At 39.4% G+C, this 20,052-nt stretch overlaps 1 protein-coding gene across 1 annotated transcript in view; it reads left to right on the forward strand.

The window, feature by feature from the left end:
* Positions 1-19,681, forward strand: part of LOC146623885 (seizure protein 6 homolog) — a 104,514-nt gene extending 84,833 nt beyond the window's left edge. Inside the window, exons 5-16 of the mRNA XM_085363407.1 lie at positions 5,218-5,403; positions 6,343-6,511; positions 6,988-7,154; positions 7,245-7,439; positions 8,234-8,372; positions 16,738-16,934; positions 17,732-17,926; positions 18,419-18,610; positions 18,798-18,992; positions 19,186-19,224; positions 19,329-19,437; positions 19,522-19,681. Of these exons, the coding sequence (XP_085219533.1) occupies positions 5,218-5,403; positions 6,343-6,511; positions 6,988-7,154; positions 7,245-7,439; positions 8,234-8,372; positions 16,738-16,934; positions 17,732-17,926; positions 18,419-18,610; positions 18,798-18,992; positions 19,186-19,224; positions 19,329-19,437; positions 19,522-19,681 (1,943 nt within the window). The remainder of the gene's footprint in view (positions 1-5,217; positions 5,404-6,342; positions 6,512-6,987; positions 7,155-7,244; positions 7,440-8,233; positions 8,373-16,737; positions 16,935-17,731; positions 17,927-18,418; positions 18,611-18,797; positions 18,993-19,185; positions 19,225-19,328; positions 19,438-19,521) is intronic.
* The last annotated feature ends 371 nt before the right edge of the window (positions 19,682-20,052 follow it).

The following is a 20,052-nucleotide window of genomic DNA, read 5'->3' on the forward strand; positions in this document are numbered from 1 at the left end:
GCTGATGAGTAAAAGTAAAGCCCACCTTTCGGCTATTTTATATCTATAACATACATAAAGAATTTTGTCTGAATTAAATGTAATACCGATGTAATGTCTGTAATATTAAATGTAATACTGTCAAAGCCTTATTTGATTCCAAAATGTTTGATTGAAATTATTTACAACCTCTTAGCATTGAGATGATGATATAATAATTGTATTTGACATCTAAGGTGAGCTAGGAGTTTTTAGCTGTATGAAGTAATCCATGCTGCTGATGGCAGCGGTGTTTCACAGTAATTATTCATTGTTTTTAACTTAAAACCTGCAACGACAAGAGATGTGGTCAGAGGACCCCTGCCGCTGGTAGCAATCCAGCACATGCCACCTGTTCTAAGTAGCATTGATAAGATTCTTGTCTCTAGTTCAAAGTTATTGCTTTTTAATAGCCTTTATTGAGTAAATGGCCATTTCGATTGAGGCTTTAACCAAACCACATAAATATCAATAGGCTATATCACTGCGGAACTATCGTCTGGCTTTGTACAAGTGAGGCACTTTACCAGAGACAACACTATTGATGTTTCTATAAAAGGTAATGCTTTGATGCACAGCCAGGTCATGTGGCTTAGATATATATTGACAGCCACACTCTCCCACATGTCGCCTACAAGCTGAGCGACTGATGTTATATCTGTATATTAAACCAATAACTGACTATAAAGATGACTAATCATTGCCATGGAATCTTCGCTTCTTGCACATTTTACTCTAAATGTCAGTGTAACACACAATGGATAATATTTTCCAAATATCGTGCCATTATATATAATAACAATCTACACTACATTCATTATCTGTGTTGTGTTTTCTGTCACCTCATTTCATTATCTGCTGCCATTTTTGATCCTATTCCAGCTCTCCACCTGAAGGGATTCAGGCAACGCATACAGGAGTGTAAGCGTTTATTAGAGCTAAATTGAAATGCATTTTATTTGTTTGGCCAAATACACTGTGGGTAACTGACTATTACTAGCTTCCTCAGCTCATCTATTGTGCCCTAGTCAACAACATTTGTCCATCATTGGTTGAAGAGCAGCATTCTCAATTTGAAGTACTCAGGCAGATGAAAAATGTGCATACAGCTGAATGAGGCTCATTAATGGAAGGAATGTGTGAGTGCATGCAGGTGTCGCATCAGGCGTTCTTTTGGGAAATGTTTACTTTCTTTAAATGTTTTCGAAGGTTGATCTTAAGTAAATGTCGATAGAGGACGGCAGAACGGGGAACTCATTATTGGATCCCAAATACACATTTAGAGTTCCACATTTGAAATTCAAGTTTGTTTTTTGTTTTTTGTGCCAACATGTAGGTGTGAAAGGGCAGGAAGCAAAATAAAAAGCATACTTTATATTCAATAAAGACAGTACAAATCCACAGCTTGTGCACAGAGAAAGAGAATAAAAGAGAGAGTGAGTGAGGAAAGAATGGCAAGAATGTTTTTTTGTAATACTGACAAAAATAAAAATAAAATAAAAGACAAATAAAAATAAAAAAAGACAATTAGCATGTGCCCATGTTCCTTATGGTTATATATTGCTTGCGACAAGGTACAGTGTAAAAATCCAGAAGTGTTTTGAGCTACTTTTCCTCTTCTATTTTTAATATTTACTAAAGTGACATTTTATTCCATATAGTGTGGCATTTTTGTCAGGAACGCTTCATTTTGACATCATCCATTGTAATATCTGCCGATCAGGCATAGCATTATGAGCACTGACAATAGTAACACTGATTATCGCTTCATCATGTCACCTGTTAGTGAGTGGGATATATTAGGGAGCAAGTGAATATTTTGTCCTCAAGGTTGATGTGTTAGGAACAGGAAAAATGGGTGAGTGTAAGTATTTAAGTCTGAAAAGGGCTAAATTGTGAGGGCTAGACGAACTCAAAAGTGGTCCAAAGAAGGAACAGTGGTGAACCAGGTCCTGGGTACTGAACAAAAAATGGTTCAGCACAGCAATGAGTCTGAGATTTTGACCGCCAAATTCCCTAGTTCTCAATCAAGTTACGCACCTGTGGGATTTGCTGGACAAACAAGAGGGTCCACCTCGCAACTTTAAGGATCTGCTCAGCTACATCTCAGACTCAATAGGCCTCTGTTAGCAGGAGTTAAATGCCAAAGGTCATGAAAGCATAATTACAAAAGACTGAACATGACTTGTTTGGAAGGCTTGCCAGCAGAAAGCCTCTTTTCTCTAAAAGACCATGGTAACATGGCATAGGACTGCAAAGCTGCATCTGAACAATCACAAAATTTCTGGAATAATGTCCTTCAGGCAAACGAGACCAAAGTGGAGATGTTTGGCTATAAACCAACATATTCTAGAGTCATCTATCTAGCATTTAAAACTTGGCTTAAATCCTGTGACGTAACAGGACAATGATCCTACGCAACGCAACAAATGCCCACAAACCTCGATGTACTGAAGCAATGTTGTAAAAGACAGTGGGCCAATTCCTCCACAACAAAGTGAGAGACTGATAAAGTCATTCAGAAAATGGTTACATCAAGTAGTTGGTGATAAAGATGACTCTACAAGCTATTCAGTTGTTGGGTGTACTCAGTTTGTCACCTACACTGCCTCTGCATTTTGGCATCACTTTTGTTAAAAAAAAAATACTGAGCCAGTGTAATATTTATGTCTTTTTGTTCATCAGAGTTTGAGTTTTCCCTGGGTGAGAGTCTGCATTATTTTTTACCACAATCGTACAGTAAATCTGTGGTATTTAAAAGGTAATAAACAATATTTTAATGAGAGAATTTGAATATTCTAATGATACTTTTGCAACTAGCTTATGCATGTACTGTACTACTGTGGGTTTACATGAGTATTACTATGACTATGACTATTTCCTCCCCACTACAAGAAAACAATAACTAAAGACATACGCTTCACATCTGTTTCCTGTGGCTCTACAGCACCATCAGCTAATCTTCCTGGCTGTCTGCACTGTGGATCTATTATTTCTAATGGTGAAACAATCAGACTTTATGGCCCAGCACCACATCTACTGGAATGGAGGCAGCACGTAATTTAATACTTCAGGAATTGGCTCCACAATTTTTGCCTCTGGCTCTCCCACTGCATGCTCAATAGGGATGTAAATGCTGCTATGATAATGGCAATAACTAGGTTCATTGGAGCTAGTGATAAACTATGAATGGAATGGATGACCCAGGGGCAGTGTACCTCGTCCCTGTGGCTCACTGATTTACTGCAACGCAAAGGCCGGTTTCATTATGGTAGAAACCAGTGGCTTGTGTAAAAGAAACACATAAGTCAGTAGTTTCACAAACCTTTATGGCCGTTATGCATTTAGGGCTGTTTTCCCTCGAGTTCAAGTTCAAAGATTGATAGAATGACTTTTTTTTTTTGAATAGACAATTTAGCTTCAAGGTAATGGTAGAAAACATCACTAAAGTGATGTTTTTTCATGTCCAAATGACTTGGTTGAAATGAAAGCGCTTCAAATCCAACCTGCTGCATATTGTCTAATCTGTTTGCACTGTTTAACCTCCACTTGCCCTGCTTTTGTGGAGGTGGGCCAACAACCCTGTCTATGAAGTGTGTGCTATTGCTTTATACATGTGGCTACTGCTCTAGTACTAAACACACCATGTTAAGATGCCAGTCTTGTAGCTCTTTTATTGAGGATCCTGTATCTGTGCTTTTTTGTATTTGAACCAAATTAGACTCGATATATTGAAGATAAACCCATTTCTTGATGTAAACGTACTTTTTTGATGTTACGTAGCCATTTGTGAAATCATGCAAATATATATTAAAATTATGAGTGTTATACAATTCACTTAACTGTGAGCAAGCTACCTTTACCATATATTATCATTATTATTAATTTTGGCCATTGTGCTGTAATTTAAGACTTTAAGGCTGCAAATATGATTTCAGCAAGACAGTTTTAACAAACACATGACTACCAGCTGCCCTTTGCTTTGTTATCGTTGCCTGTTAGCATTTGTTTAGCTTTTGCATCCGCTCCATTAAGCTAAAGCATGTTATACAAGGCTTCTAGCTTTCTGTACTTCTGCAGTCTCACAATCACACTGTTATTGTAGCACAAGCCATAGTGCGTCCAATTATATTCTGTTGTTCACACATTTCCAGAAGTTTAAAAGTTTTAGTCTGGCCATTAAGTGCCTACACTAATGAGGTAGAACAGTGTGGTTATTAGACAGGAAGAGAAGGTTGTTTAATAGCTTCCATTAAAGACTTGGTTAGCTTACTTCATTATCAAAGTGAACTCCATGCCGTCCTACACCATTTATTTAAAAAGGGAACAGGACAACAATGCATAGCAAGTCTGGGAACATTGATCTTACCCCGCTGCAATCGCAACTCTTTGACAACCACTATAGAGGCTATTCCTCAGCCTAACGTTACAGACCCACTATGATGTTCATCCGACCAACCATGCATCCATTTGTCAAAGTATCTGCAGCAACTATACACCAAACCACACAGTGATGATAATTACTCTAGTGCCAAGAACATGTCTCTGTACATTTGCATACTGTTTGTACTGGTAAACTACAATTAAAAGATGTAGTGTATATAAACAAATCTGAAGGCTGGTTCTAATAACTTCTTTAATTGCATGTTGAAGAGAAACAGGAAGACAGAGACAGATTCATTTGCACAAATTCACAATCATTTTGGATTTAAATATTTATGGGTCTTCAGCAGTGGTTTGGAGGAGAGACAACTTGGTCAACAATGAATACACAATGCAGAACATAGAGGATTATGTTGTGCAGCCAGTTAACATTGTTGGCAGTTTGGTCCAGGACTGGATTGTGCTCAGACAAATAAAAGGCTGAAAAACCCTGGAAAATGATTTTTCTAAATGCTAAATTAAAAAAAAAAAATAAAAATAACTTAGACCAAGCATGTCCTTTCCCAAAATGATGCATTTAGTTATTTGTGCTGTGATTTCACAGCTGCTAATGGTGAAATCAGTTACATTAAAATGCAATTACTGGTGTTATAGTATAAACATGCTTTGTCTCTCTGTCTCTCTTTCCTATCACTACTGTATAACATACTGAACTTTATAAATCGATACATTGCAACAAAAATTATCAAATTATAATGTATTCATAAGAGCACTTTCATTTCCCTTTCCCTCTATTTTTGACTCCTTCCTCTGCAGCCTTTGTGCTGAGTTGTGCATTCCCCAAAGAGCCTGCTGGTGGAGAGGTTTCAGTGACGCGCCTGCATCCCGGCGGAGAAGCCTATTTCAATTGTTTCACTGGATACAAGTTGCAGGGTCCAAAAATGCTCACCTGTCGTAATGCAACCACGCCTTACTGGAGTGGAAAAGAACCCCGATGTGTCGGTAAGGCAAATTCGTTTTCTGGATAGGCAAGTTTCAGGGCAACAAGATCCCCCCACCCACCCAACTGATACTCTAACAATAAAACTGCAAAGAATGTAATTAAACTAAATGAAATCTAAACGCTATAACAGTGGGTTATGGGCTTATCCCTTCAGCTTAATTGGAATGTTGGGTGATTTGGTTTGATATTTAATTTTGCTTTGTAAACTAAATTACCTTCAGGCTCGTTGCCTGACAGTGAGTGTGAATATGTTCAAGTAGTTAACATTGACTGCCAGGCTTTCAAAGCAAACATCTAAGTATTGCTATTAATTTTAATAATTATTTAATTATTCTTATATTTGAGAGTTAAAAGAAAAAAGAGTTAAGGAAAATAATTTGCAAAGTGAAACTCGCAATTTTAAAGACACAAGCCTGTTTCTCTTCAGCTTTCTCTGAGAGAACAGGTGATTTTGATTAACAGAGCCTTTCACCGTGTTGTCTCCTACTGAGTCACACTCGGAGGGCAAATGAGCGTGTTTGCATGTGATTAGCAACACAGGGAGCTGTTCTTTGGAGACGGGGCAAAATAAGGCCATTGGACCTGGCTGCCTTAATTAGAACTGGGCCACATGACTCTCCTTCTCCTGCTGGTAAAAACTCATCTGCTAGTTCCAGCCTTTCACCGCGCCTGCCTGCAGCTGTTCTAAACTGATAGTGTTACTGCCGCTGTTTTGCTTTTACCTTCACAAACAATCAGGCACTCTTAGACCCAGGAGAGCCGCCTGGTGTAGCTCAGCCACAGTCCACTGCATATCGATGCAATCTGTGCTCAGACAGGGACTTTTCTCCAAAATCCCCCTACCACAGTTCGAATCATTACTTTTTTTTCATCAAGTTTTTACTTCCTACTCTTTGTCCTTTTTTCTTTTCTTTTCTTTTCTTTTTCTTTTCATACAGCATCCTGTGGGGGAATGATAAAAAATGCCACATATGGCCGCATCGTCTCTCCTGGTTTTCCTGGCAACTACAGCAACAATCTGACCTGCCACTGGGTTCTGGAGGCACCTGAAGCCCACCGGCTTCACGTTCACTTTGAAAAGGTGGCTTTGGCAGAAGATGATGACAGGTAGTTTATGTATGCTGTTAAAATCAAAACACACATTGAGAATAAATGTGAGCATAGTGTGGAAATGTGAGTTGCGTCGAGCTTTGAACTCTGAATAACAGTATTCCTGCAGATGGAGGATTAAAATTCTCGAGGGCTATAAATGACCAAAATCTTTAGGGAGTGACAGATGAATTTGAAAGGACCTTTTATCATGATAATCCTTTAAGTGTGCTCTGTCAGGCAAATGAATTGAGGGGACCAGAAGGTAGTGAGAGGTAGGAGACTGCAATTGCATTATGTATCCTTCTGTAACCACTGATCCATATGGCAATTGTCATGCATGCCCATTCACCTCATTACAAGGTGTAGAATGTTATCACAAAGTTATTACAGCTGCAGCTGGAACAATGAGCAGGTCTCGGGTACCTTGTAATTTCTTTCTTTAACATCTATTTTAATCCCATCAGCGCTCTCTCCCTGTTTTCTTTTTTTAGGTTGCTAATAAAAAATGGCAACAACATAGACTCTCCCCCTGTGTATGACTCCTATGAAGTTGAATACTTGCCAAATGAGGGAGTGCTCAGTACCGGACGTTATCTGTTTGTGGAGTTCACCACAGACGGGACGATGACCTCCACCGGCGCAGCCATAAGATACGAAGGCAAGCTGATGAGGCAGAATGCAGAGTTTGCTAATAATATCTTGCACCATCCTTGTCACTTATGTTCAATGTCATACACTCTGTCTGCAGCTTTTGCGAAAGGGATGTGCTACGAGCCCTTTGTGAAGTACGGGAACTTCAGCAGCAGCGATTCCACCTACAGTGTGGGCGCAGTGGTCGAATTCTCATGTGACCCTGGCTACACACTGGAGCAAGGCTCTGTGGTGATTGAGTGTGTGGATGCACAAAACCCTCAGTGGAATGAGACCGAGCCAGCTTGTAGGGGTGAGTTAACAGATGTCATGATTGCAGGGCATAAAAAAAATAAAATAAAAGTGCTTCCACTGGAGAAGAACTTGGAGCAATATCAGATTGACCCGAGGACCCGAAGCTTTCATTGTCTGCTTGATCACTGCAGGAGTTAGTTTTTCTAATATTAAATACCAGTGACAGTTAACTATATCTTCCTAAGCTGCTTTCCTCTGATCCGTGATAAATTTTCTCTCAAAACTGTAACAACGATTTACTTTGAAATGTGCGCTCGCAGGGCAGATTTTCGAAGTGCTCGAGATTAAAGGCGCACAATAGCTGGCCTAAGATGAGAACTGCCACAGTTCACAGGCGACGCATCACATTTAATAGCGGCCCAACCCTGAGCCCTTCCCTTCCCCTCTCTGTTTCACTCCTCCCACATGCACATACACACAAACATGACATGCTGACCTTAGTCTTGGTCTTTAAAGCCTTCATGGTTATTCTGCAACAGAGTGAAATTGAAAAGCTCTCCAGTAAAGCTAGCTATAAGAAAATTTAATTTCTGCTCGTATGGGTCATGGTCACCAAGTGGTTCAGTGTCAGTTTGCAGTTTTGCGAGGATCACACCAAGATGCTTGCACAGCACCTGATTTCAGCTGTATTTTATTAAGCACTAAGATCACGGGCATAATCTAGCTAGACAAAATTATCTATGTACCAACATATATTTTGAGTGAATTGATTTCTAATTTGCATCTTACTTTCCTGTATCTTCAAATCTTTTACAATTGGTTTTTTCAGCCTGTACTGTTTGTGTGTTGCAGCTGTGTGCAGCGGGGAGATCACAGACTCTGCTGGTGTTGTGTTGTCTCCTAATTGGCCCGAGGCTTACGACAAGGGGCAGGACTGCATCTGGGGTATCCATGTGGAAGAGGACAAGCGGATCATGCTTGACATCCAAGTGTAAGAGACTGCACCCAGGTGTAAGACTAGAAATCACTCAGGGAGGTCAGAGAGGATGTCAGGCTCCAGATATAAACACACACACCCCTCTTGGTTATTTTCCCATCCTTTGTCTCATCTACGCAGACACACTACAAAATGCGAACAGGAAAGTGTTTCTGTGGTTGCAGTCACTAATTAGATTTTTTTTTCAACATCCCCTACATTAAGAATTCTGTGTTGCTTCCAGCTCGCTCTCTGACCAGATTAGCCAGTAAGCCTTCCTGTTCTCACTTCCCTGGTGTCTGCCTCAGAGTTGGCTTTGAAATGAATCTGCTCTGGCAGTCAACTACTCTGAGCCACTTATTCAGCCTACCCAACTGTAATTCAGCACAAATGCACAGAGATGTCAAAACAGACAGATGCGCACACAAAATCCAGGCACACTGTTTCACCTTCACCAATCACTCATGCACAAATGTCCCCTGAATGCACACACATTTTGTTTCAGTCTACACTAGTAATTGATCTTAACTGAAGTGAAAATAATCGCACAACCTTTTCTTTATGGTACGTGGAGCCTTTCTCAAAAACAAAAAACTCCGCAAAATTATATATCTTGTGCCACTGTCTTGTTATCTTTTATGGATTTATCCCTTTGCTTTGGTTGAATGATTTCCACAATATTGCCTTGCACATGCAGCCTATCGTAAGCACCAAAACTACATCATAAGTGATTCCTGTTGTTGCCTGAAGCACTTGCAAACAAGAGGGCACAGAGAGGTTAAAAATAAACCAATGGGAATACTGCCTGAGGTTGTAAAAAAAAAAAAAAGTCGCTGACAAATCTCAACCAGTGGCAATTGCTAGCTGTTGGTCAGAGTGGTCAATTGTGCATGCGTGCATGAATTTGTTCCCTTCACTTTTCATATTTCCCATATTCATAATTCTTTCTGAACAGTGTAATAAAATTAGGACATAATTATGAAATGAAGTCTGAGGCTGTACAGACAGATTGCAAGCTGTCCTTAATAGACAACCTCCAGAACAAATCAAATCACTATCATTACTACAAATCTACCATAGTGAACAGCAGCCAGAGGCGGCAATCATGAAGCTTTTTCACTGATTTAAATCACTCCATCATTTCAGTTAAGACATTCATGGTCACTTTTGTGGATGCATAGGGAACAGTGCTCGCTAGTTTAACATTCAGCACTAATGCACCATCTTCAATTCATTATTGTACATCCCGTGCATTAAGTCGGTAGCGGTATAACTGACGTTTGGTCAGTTGCTCAGCATTTTATTATTTGAGCTATTTAAATTTAGATTTTTTCTTATGTGGAATTTGTTTTACATATGTTTTTAATCAGGCAGTAACACAATGTGAAACATAATAAAGCCAAGAATGTGGCTCTGAGTTCCTGGTGAAGAAAGCTCCACCACTGAAAATGATTAAGTCTAGGCATAGTCATCATATGGCATTCTTATATCTGTGTATCTGAATTGTGCTACTTTGTTATCAGAGTGAGGTGGTCACAATCTACAACCAGTACTGTACTCAGGAGTGGTTCTGTTGCTATAAACTGGGACTTGACTAAACTAGAGAGTGTAAAATATACTGATAAAAATAAACTAACCTGTTCATATTTAATGTACACTAGAACAACAGTAGATATAGTAACAAATACTGTGTTCCACTGCAATGCTCATTCATCTTTTAAAAGTTGCTGAACTAAGCATAAAGATACAGATTAATATCGCCCAGCTGTGTCGTACTGAACATTTGTGTGGGCGGGGATTATTTCTGCTCATGCCCAGTTTTGTATGCTGCTGCGTGGTCTAAATACGCATCATTTCCCAAACTATATCTGTCCGGCACTGAGATATGAGCCGTCACTCAAATATGAGCCGCAGATCAAAAGGGAATAAAAGCATTAGAGGAGACCAATACAAAACAATGTCTGAACACAGCACTGAGCTTTATGTGACCCTGCATGCCACTGTGATCTTTAGATAGAGATTAAGACCCAGTGATTAATCTCTGTTATTAAAAGTCAACCAGTGCACCTAGGGTAATAAAATAAAGATCAGAGAGGATTTTTTATTTTTTTTATCACGCAGAAGTAAACAAGTTTGATTAGAGGTAAACTGATTTTCATTCAGTGCCCTCTTTTTAAATTGCACCATACTCAAATTTCTTTTAATCCTGGCCACATGAGACTGTTCACTGTAAATTAATGGTGGTGTGGCCGGCTTTAGTTTATCTCAGGGTTGGTCATGTGTAGCTTTCCTGGCACTTGAAACCCACAGCTTGTCTGATCCCTGCGGACCCCACCATTACCTTCAAGTCTGGTCCACTCTGCTTGAGAAAAAGCATTCCTTTAGGCTCGGCCAACATGTAATTTGCATCAACGTGTGTTTGTGTGCATGCGTTTAGCATGTTAAAGTGACAAAAGGCTCTTGTGGATAAGAGTCGTCTCATTATAAGGGTGGGCACACACTTTTCTGCAGTAATGAGAATGTTTTCTGTGTTATCATTCATCACTGTGCCAGTGCTGGCAATTACAGAGGAGCAATGTGCATAATGAGGACTGATTAATTAATTTAGGCCAAACAGGAGGGCCGACTCCTTGCTAATTAGCATGGAGCATGGCTCCAGCAAGAGCCAGACACAAGGGGTTACAGCTGATATCCCCACCTGTGGAATATAGCTAGGTAAGTGGTCCGCGTGTGCTTTAGCATTGAGCGTATTGTATCTGGAAGTGTGTTTCACCAGACAAAATGATCACAAAGTCTCTTTAACAGTGCTAATGTTTCAGTTTAGTGAGCAGGACTGGAGACTTTGCAGCTTGAACTTACTGGTTTTTAGAGTCCTCTTGTGGTGACTCTATACATGACATGCAACCTGGACGTCAGCTTATGCTGTGATTATGTAGGTGCCTATTTTTTATGTTATTTGAACTGAGCAGAACAATTTAAATGTCAAATATGTATGAAAAAGATGTTAGAAGGTTGCTTTTGAAAGTATGGTACCGTGAGCTATTTCCATTCTGTTAGAGTTAATAGAGATTTGCTGTGTTCTTTAAACTTGACTGGTCAGTGAAGGTGAAAGAATGCCTACAGGCTTGTAGAAAACAACTGTCATTCCCTCATCTGCAGAACTGAGCCGGTGGCATTGGTATGCAGAGGAGTTTTCAGAAATTGTTTTTCAAGCAGACCTTGGAACTTTGCAAATGCCTGTGCCAAGTTGGTGAGGGAAATGTTCAGTCAAGTAAGATCTGACTAAATTTAGTCAAATAAATAATCTTTTTTTAAGTCTGTCTTGCATTCTCACCCGTCTTTGTTTGTGGCCAGTAGTAGTTCGTGACTGTTGTTTACCAACAAAGATCTCAGATGTTGTTGCTGTATTCCCAGAAACACAATATCTTTCGAAAATTGAAAAGAATTATGAAATCATGGATACAGAGCAAATGACTCAGGGACAACATATTTCTAAGATTAGTTACCAGTTTTCAAACCAGGACAGGACTGGCTTTTCATGACTTGGGGGCCATCTTTTAAGAAAGGAGCCATGTGGGATGACATTTGGGTGCAGTGACTGCCAGATTGGTGCGGTGTGTGGCCGAGTAGCCTGCAGTGACTTACTGTGCTGTGGATGTTTGGACTGGAGGCATCTTGCGTTTGGCAGTCTTCTGTGGTGTCACTGGGATTTTTTAATAAACTTCAGGTAGAAAGGTTAGCGAACAGATGAGGTCAGTAGGGCAATTTAAAACCAAGGTTGACCGCAAGGTTCTTGACGAGCTAGCGTGACTGAGGGGGCTATTTAGGAAGCCAGACGTGAGTGGTTTCAGTGCATCAAGTGGAAAAGTTATCCGCTGATGGTGCCCACTACAATACTGATTGTTTTTGGATATTACAACAGTGTTGAACATGATATCTAAGATCTCGAGGGGACCTAATGACGCTGAAAGGCAAAGTTGTGCACCTAATTGTTTATCAGAACGTCAGCTATGGCACTGATAAATATATTTTGATTAAAACACTTTAAAGACCAAATCACTGCCAAAACTGTGAGGAAAGATTTCTCAGATGCACTGGTTTGCACAAAGGGGGCAAAGATCAACACGGCTGAGATGGAGCTCACTATACATCATTAGTGTCAAAGAATATGGGCTGTGGTGCTGATAAACCACCGTAGTAGGAAAAAACAGGAAAATCAATCACAGTGAAAGTAGTAAAATTAGAAACTAGCTTCATTAAAAAAAAAAACAAGAGACAAAGAACAGCCAGTACATTGGCAACATTTTATAGTATGTGGCAAAAGGGATCAGTGGGTGTTGATATATATTTGTGATGAGAATGCAGAAACCGGATGTAATCACACAGTATTAATACCAAATGACAGATCTACATCACTCTGGGAGGAAATCCATGAGAGCAGAGAAGACTGATAGCTTTTATGACCCAAAGGTGAAGAAGAGCTCAAACAGAAATGAAGATTCCATGCAGTGTATGCAGAATTCATGGTATTCCTCAAATAGATTTATGAGAAAGAAGAAAGTTTAAGGTCAAAAAAGTTATTTGCCTATCCTGTAGATGCCCTCATAGAAGGCACCAGGTCTGTATTTCCATAGAGTATTATCATGGAGATTTGGAAGTGAAAATTGGCTTTGTCATTCCTGTCACTTCAATCCACAGTGGTCGATTGTCAGAGAACACGGAGGTGTAAATTGCCCTCATAGTGTTCCAGCTAACCAGAGGGAGTACATTGCCACCCAAATTCATGCGGCCCACATTCATTATTTGTGTCCAGGAGGAAAACCCTGTCCAGATTTCTTCTTCTTCTTCTTCAAAAAAAAGATCTACCCATCATTCTGGCCATATTGTGTTAAAATTTTATTTTGCATTATTTTTCACAGAAGCAAACCTCGTGGGGCTAATTAGATCTGCTTTTTGTTTATACTGTTAGTCAACATAAAATATTCAAGATTTATTCCTAGTCTGATTTTAACAGCAGTTTGTTTGCTCTCAGAGGAATTCTGTGGGGAGGTTCTGGGTAAAAGACAGAGTAGAAGAGAGGTCATTTGTTTCCCTTTATTATGAAACGCCGTCAATCACAGATAACATGGCTCATCAAATGCACCACCATCTTGAGATAACATTAGCTGAGCAAACTTACATTAAATCGGCTCAGCCAAATTACCATCAAACACTGGACATACTTGACAAAGTTTGCTCCTAATACAGAGCAAGGTAAGAAAGCTAATAGCTCAGTCAGACGAATGAAAATTAAACACCAACCTTATTCCATCTACATAAAATCCTCGGCTCCTTGGTGATTGCATTGAATTTTTTAAACATTCTCCAACCTACTGCAGCTTGTGGTGACTGAATGTCTGCCCAGAACTTGAGTGTTGCACATCATGACAACTTAAGATCACAAGGCAGTTGCACAGATAGGAGGCAACCTTTCTGCAAACATCATAGTCTGACTTGGACTAACTTCAATCACTCTCAGAGAGATTGTCAACAGTTTGCAACTATAAATTAGTTCGCAACTAATTTATAAATGCAAACTGGTTACCAACAAGATAGGACTCGACTCAACTGCCTGCCAGCCGGTTACATTTGGTTTATATTCCTATAGAACAACACATGGTTGAATAGGTGCAAATGTGGATTTCTGTTTATGTAAACAGCAACAGGTATGCGATTTTTGACAATTCATCATTTAATTGCTTTATTATCAGAAACAGATAGCATTCAGTTACAGACTGATATCAGGCTAATAGCAGGCAGTGGCAATATTTACAGCAGGTTTTAGTGACAGTGTTGGCATGTTTGACAATTTCAAGTAATTTATTGGATAAAACAGTATTTAATTTGGGTGATATAATTTGAATTTGAACAAAGGTGAGCACAATCACAGTATATGTTTTTGCTTCAAATCTTAAGGACCACTATAGTGACCACAAAACTATGACTCAGTAATATCATAAAACTGAGGTCATCATATAAAATAATGCAAAACTGGAGCCAAAAACTCAATCAAGAACATAATCCAGAAGCTAAAAGATACAGTAAGCAAATTTGGGGATCATAACAGCAAGTCAGCTGGTAGTTGCATTTTGTCTGTCCTCAGCATGCGATTTAAAAAAATCCTGTCATGTCGTTTCAATGGCTCATGTGTGCATCAGTCACATATATCAAATCTGGTTGAGCATGAGATACTTGAAACATTCACAAACATAAAGTAGCACAAAAATGCTATAAAAGCTGTAATTTATTACTTTAGTTTTCATTCATCTTTTAACATTAAATATTTATTACACATCTGTGCTCTTTATACGCAGCATTGTGCTGCTGAGATATTTTTTATTTATTTTTTTAGAGTGTTGGCATATGTTTGCTTGAAAGTTTTTTTGTCAGTATTAATAATCAGCTCATTAATGAGATTTTTTTTAAACATTTGAGAATAGCATATTATCTCAGAGCTTATTATTATTATTTATTTGTAACATATTCTTACTCATTTGTGTTCGGACAGTTGTTACACAACAGTCGCTTTTCTTATAGATGAGCTTGACTCAGAATTGGATATCTTAACAATATGGATATCTCTACAGTGTTACTGTAAATCTATTGCTCAGACAAATACATGTAGAAAAGACAAAGACACACCATTTAAGAACAAGCCGAAATTACATACAGCAGCTACAGAAACTGCACATTTTTGAGGCATAGTAATTTGAAACTTGTACTCTGAGCACTGTTTTCTCACCACACTTTGTGCCCTTGTTTTGTCACTTGATCTGGCACAGTAAACAGTGATGTGCAGTTTGCATTGGAGACGGCTGTAAAGACACCACTGCTGGGCTCCCATGAAGCATGTGATTGAAGGCATTGTGCTATTTTTATTCTTAATTTTTAAATGGTACAGTTCAGTGATTATTAACACAATCAAGTTAAGTCGTAAAAACTAGCTGCACTGCTATTTCGACACCAAATTTAGTCACGGGTAAGAGCAACCATTTTCTTGTCCTCTACAGCTTATATGACTACATTTCTTCCCCCCAGTATTCTTCATACTCTGTGTCTGATTGATGCTGATGTGATTACAAAAACATATGAATTTTCCAAATGGAAAAAGGTTAATGCATTTTTATGTTAATCAGTAACAGCGAAAAATCCGCCAAACTGTGACTTGACTACCGTATACTCTATCACACATTAACATCACAAACACAACACAAAACATGTACAACTGAATTCATACGTATTTATTCATTATTTATTATCTGTTATTTTTTCTACCTGTTTCTGTAGTTCTTCTATAATTCAGTTTTTGCTTGTATGGCAGCTTTTTGTAAAAGGCCGGTAGGACTATTCAAAAAGTAATTCCTTTGGATTATTTTGATGATATGCTCAAATACCCATATATGCACATCAGTATATATTCATGGGATGCGGGGTGGGGTGTTGGGGGGCGTCAGACAGACATGAATCATGAATAATTTAATGTTTACATTGCATCAGATGCATCTAATATAAACAAAATTGCAATTTTCCAAGGACTGCTGACACTGTCTAGTATCATCAGCTTGTGCTTTCATCAGCGTAAAGGGAGACAGAACACATTTACCAACTGAAGCTCTGTGCACAACACTCAGTGTCAGGTTTATATTGTTGATTGTCATTTATGCTTAGAAATATTTAACCATATATGCTTAGAGGTGTATAATCGATTGTGTAGTGATAGGATGTGTGATCCTTAGGAGTCTGCAAAGACTTCCTGTGCATTCCAGAGTGCTCTGGCATTCACACCCACACCCTGGGAGCATGGGAGAGGTCGTACCTTGTTTTATTGTTTTATGGTAGGATAAACATAGCTATGTCAGTTTTAGTCTAAGTGCCTTTTGTTTAGATGAACTGCTGGACTTCCAGGCCAGCAGGTTTAGGGAAGTTGTCTATGGGGTCACACTCTGACCCCCCCCCACACACACACACACACACATACTTACACAACGCACAGGCAAGGTACTCTTTGTGTGTATGAACCTATGCATATTCATATAACCACAATAAAAGGAGTGTTACAGGGAACCTGGCTGAGAGTCTGACAGAGGTCAAGTGGGTGGAACGACACTTGGCTCCAGGCAGGCCTCACGCATGCATGAGTAACACAAAGAACTTTGCCTACTTGTGTCTTGCTTTTGCTGTGTAGTAAATTGTCTTGAACGTTCCAGCGAATAGGTTTATGCTACAAACCTATCACTCAGCAAATACACCTCAGAGCCAGGGAACTCTGTCTGAATCTGCAAAGTTACTAAGGGGAAAACAAACAAAAAGTAACTCCTTTTTTTTGTGATGTCAATCCTAGTCTCCATTTGGGGAAGAATGACCTGCTGACCTTCTATGATGGTGATGACCTGACTGCCAACATCCTGGGCCAATACAGTGGCACGCGACCACATTTCAAGCTCTATACCTCCATGGCTGATGTCACTATTCAGTTTCAGTCTGATCCTGCCACTAACATCTACGGCTACAACAATGGCTTTGTAGTTCACTTCTTTGGTAAGACGGTGGTTTAGTTTCATTCCCTCTTAAAAAAAACCAAAACACTAATATTACATGCTTTTAATATAAGGCATACATTCTTCTAATTTTCTTGGGATTACATATATTGTATACTTTTTACTGTAAAAGTACCACAAGCAAGGGACCACAAATGGAAACAAATGTGGAATGTAAAATGTTACTCATATCTGGAACCTAACACATCATCATTTAGGGAACAGGAAAAAAAAGAAAGGTGTATTTGTTCCCCTGTCTCTTTGTTCCCCACTCTTGCTGTGCCTTTGTCTATCTGTCTTCTGGCTTATCCCAGGTGCACAGGATTAAATAACAACAAACACGAAACATAATAAAAGTGTTCACTTCAACATCAGCTGGTTTTACCTAACTCTTTGTGTTCCCCGCCATGTATGCTGCAGTTAGGGAGGCACAGATTGACTGGTGCCAAACCACATGCTGCGCTCCTCCTAGGAAACATCACAATTTTCTTCCCAAACAGTTTCTGTTTAGAGCACAAAGAAAGCAAAAAATCTGCAGTCGTATTTATTCCCTGCAGTGGGGGTTGCATATTAATGCTCGGCGTTTACCTTGAGGATCCTCATTATTCCTTTTAGATCTAGATCTGCTCTAAACAATAAAAAAAATGTTTGTTATACAAGAAAATGGATTATTAGGAGAATATTTATATATCCTCAGTAACACATTGTCCTCACAATCTTTGCAAATCCTTTTTTAACAACCTGTCTCTTCCCTCCCATATCTGCGCTGCATGACACCAATGGCGCCAACGCCAACAGAGGTGCCAAGGAATGACACCTGCTCAGAGCTGCCGGAGATCACCAACGGCTGGAAGAGCATGTCGCATCCTGATCTCATACACGGCACTGTGGTCACCTACCAGTGCTACCCAGGATACACACTGGTTGGCTCTGAGATCCTCATGTGTCAGTGGGATCTCAGTTGGAGCGGTGATGTGCCAAAATGCGAGGAAGGTGAGAGGAAGCATATAAAACTTTGTAGTTTCTCTTTAGTCCACCTTGGGAGTTAGAATAAGCCATCATTGGTCCAAGTCTCAGACCTTTTTGCTTAAATATTATGATAACATGGCTAATTATAGTCTTGTTACCATAATACCTGGTTAATTAGTTAGTTTGATGTAACTGTGTTATTCTGTGACTGTTCAACTTTAATACATAACATGAGGATGCATTGTCATGTGGCAAATAGTTAACAATATGACATTTAGGGAACAATATTTAGTGCAGCCGGTGCACTTCCTTTGCACAACAAATTCAATGTAATGTGCATATATGTAATTGCCCCTCATAATTTTTTAAAGGTTTTTCCAGTTACCCAAGAAAAAAAAATCAAAACAATATCAAATTGAATATTTTTCCTTGTTAATTATACTTTTTATCACTCCTGTACCAGCACCGGTGGCAGTAATAACTAATTATCATCACTTGTTTTTGGTGTTGCACCAGTGATGACATGCCAGGACCCCGGGAATGTGCAGCACAGTCGTAAAGTGATCACAGGCAGTCGCTTTGCTGTTGGATCGACTGTACAGTTCATCTGTAACAAAGGCTACATCCTGTCAGGCTCCAGCCTTCTAACCTGCTACAACCGTGATTCAGCTATGCCCAAGTGGAACGAGAGACTGCCCAAATGTGTCCGTAAGTTCCCTCAGTCAGAATAGCATAGATTCGCAGACATGCAATTATGCACGCCCACACTGTCAGCGATGTGCAGCTAAGCAATTATGAGTAAAAGGCAAAAATTACAATGTGTCACTGTTTTTACTGTACAAAGGTGCATGAAAATAATAATAGTCCTAATCAAATATATTGTACTGCTCCTCAGCTGAAAAGTATGAGCCATGCAGGAATCCCGGTGCAGCTTCCACCAGCATGCAGAGCTCTGAAAAGGCTTTTTATCAAGCAGGAGAGATGCTGACTTTCTCCTGCCACCCCGGCTATGAGCTGCAGGGTTATGCCACCATATACTGTGTTCCTGGACACCCGTCACAGTGGAATAGCACTCCTCCTGCCTGCAGAGGTAAACCACGTAACAAGCTTTTAAATACAGTCAAAATATACAAAAAGTAAAGCAGAATCTCAACAGTTTTAAGTGCTGTTTACAAATGCAGGTTCTTTTGATTCTTTTGGCCATAAAAATAAAGCATGCACTGTGATTCACATTGCATAAATATGGTCTACATACTCATTAAACTGCAATTATTTCTTGGTAGCGTCCTCGACACATTATGTAAATGAACGCAGACTAGATGGTAAGTCATATTTCAGTACCTTGCAGAATTGATTGATATTTATTTGTTGACAATCATTCACAGGGGTAATTACATGTTATGTCCTTTTTTTTTTCTTCTTCAAGTTGTTAATACAAATTATGGCACAGAAGGAACCAACATTGCCCTTGCAGTATTTATTCCAACTGCAGTCATCTTGGTGATTGTCCTTGGGATTTACATCTACTTTGCAAAGTAAGTAATGACTCAAAATTTTATGCGTTTCCCTTGTAATAAAGGCTTTACATGATGTTTCCTGTTTCTGTACTCTTTGCTCAGACTCCAGGGAAAGTCTATCAGAATGCCAATGTCCTCGCCACCGTATGACAACATGACAGAAGAGTCTGCTTTCGACAACCCCATATATGAGAGTGGAGTAAGTACAGATGTCATGAGCATGCAAGACGTGGATTCACAGAACACCAGCGTGCTGTCCTGATCTTTTCCCATCCGGATGTCATCCCATCGTCATCTCATGTCTCACCAGCAGAGGGCGCCCTCACACCTTTCGTCATCATGTCACTCATCGCTGAGAGCTAGTGGTCTGAGCTGTGAGATAGGAACATTTTTCCTCACTTTACTCTGATGTCACATCTCATTTGCATCCTGGATTTCCATTCTATCCTCTCAGAGAAGTGAGAGTGCTATGTTAGAGCTCATAGTGGTAACTTTTACCCAACTTTTCCCTAAAAGTTGTGGTGCTGTGTAACGCTGATTTGGGGGCAACAGTAGACTAAATACAAAAACAAATTAAATTATTTTTTTTAAAAGAGTGTTTTAGCGAGATTAAGAAATGCTTCAATGTGAGAG

This window comes from Diplotaxodon limnothrissa, linkage group LG10 (assembly GCF_057381915.1).
Source record: "Diplotaxodon limnothrissa isolate DT_005_m linkage group LG10, D_limnothrissa_male_GT1.1, whole genome shotgun sequence".
Lineage (NCBI taxonomy): Eukaryota > Metazoa > Chordata > Actinopteri > Cichliformes > Cichlidae > Diplotaxodon > Diplotaxodon limnothrissa.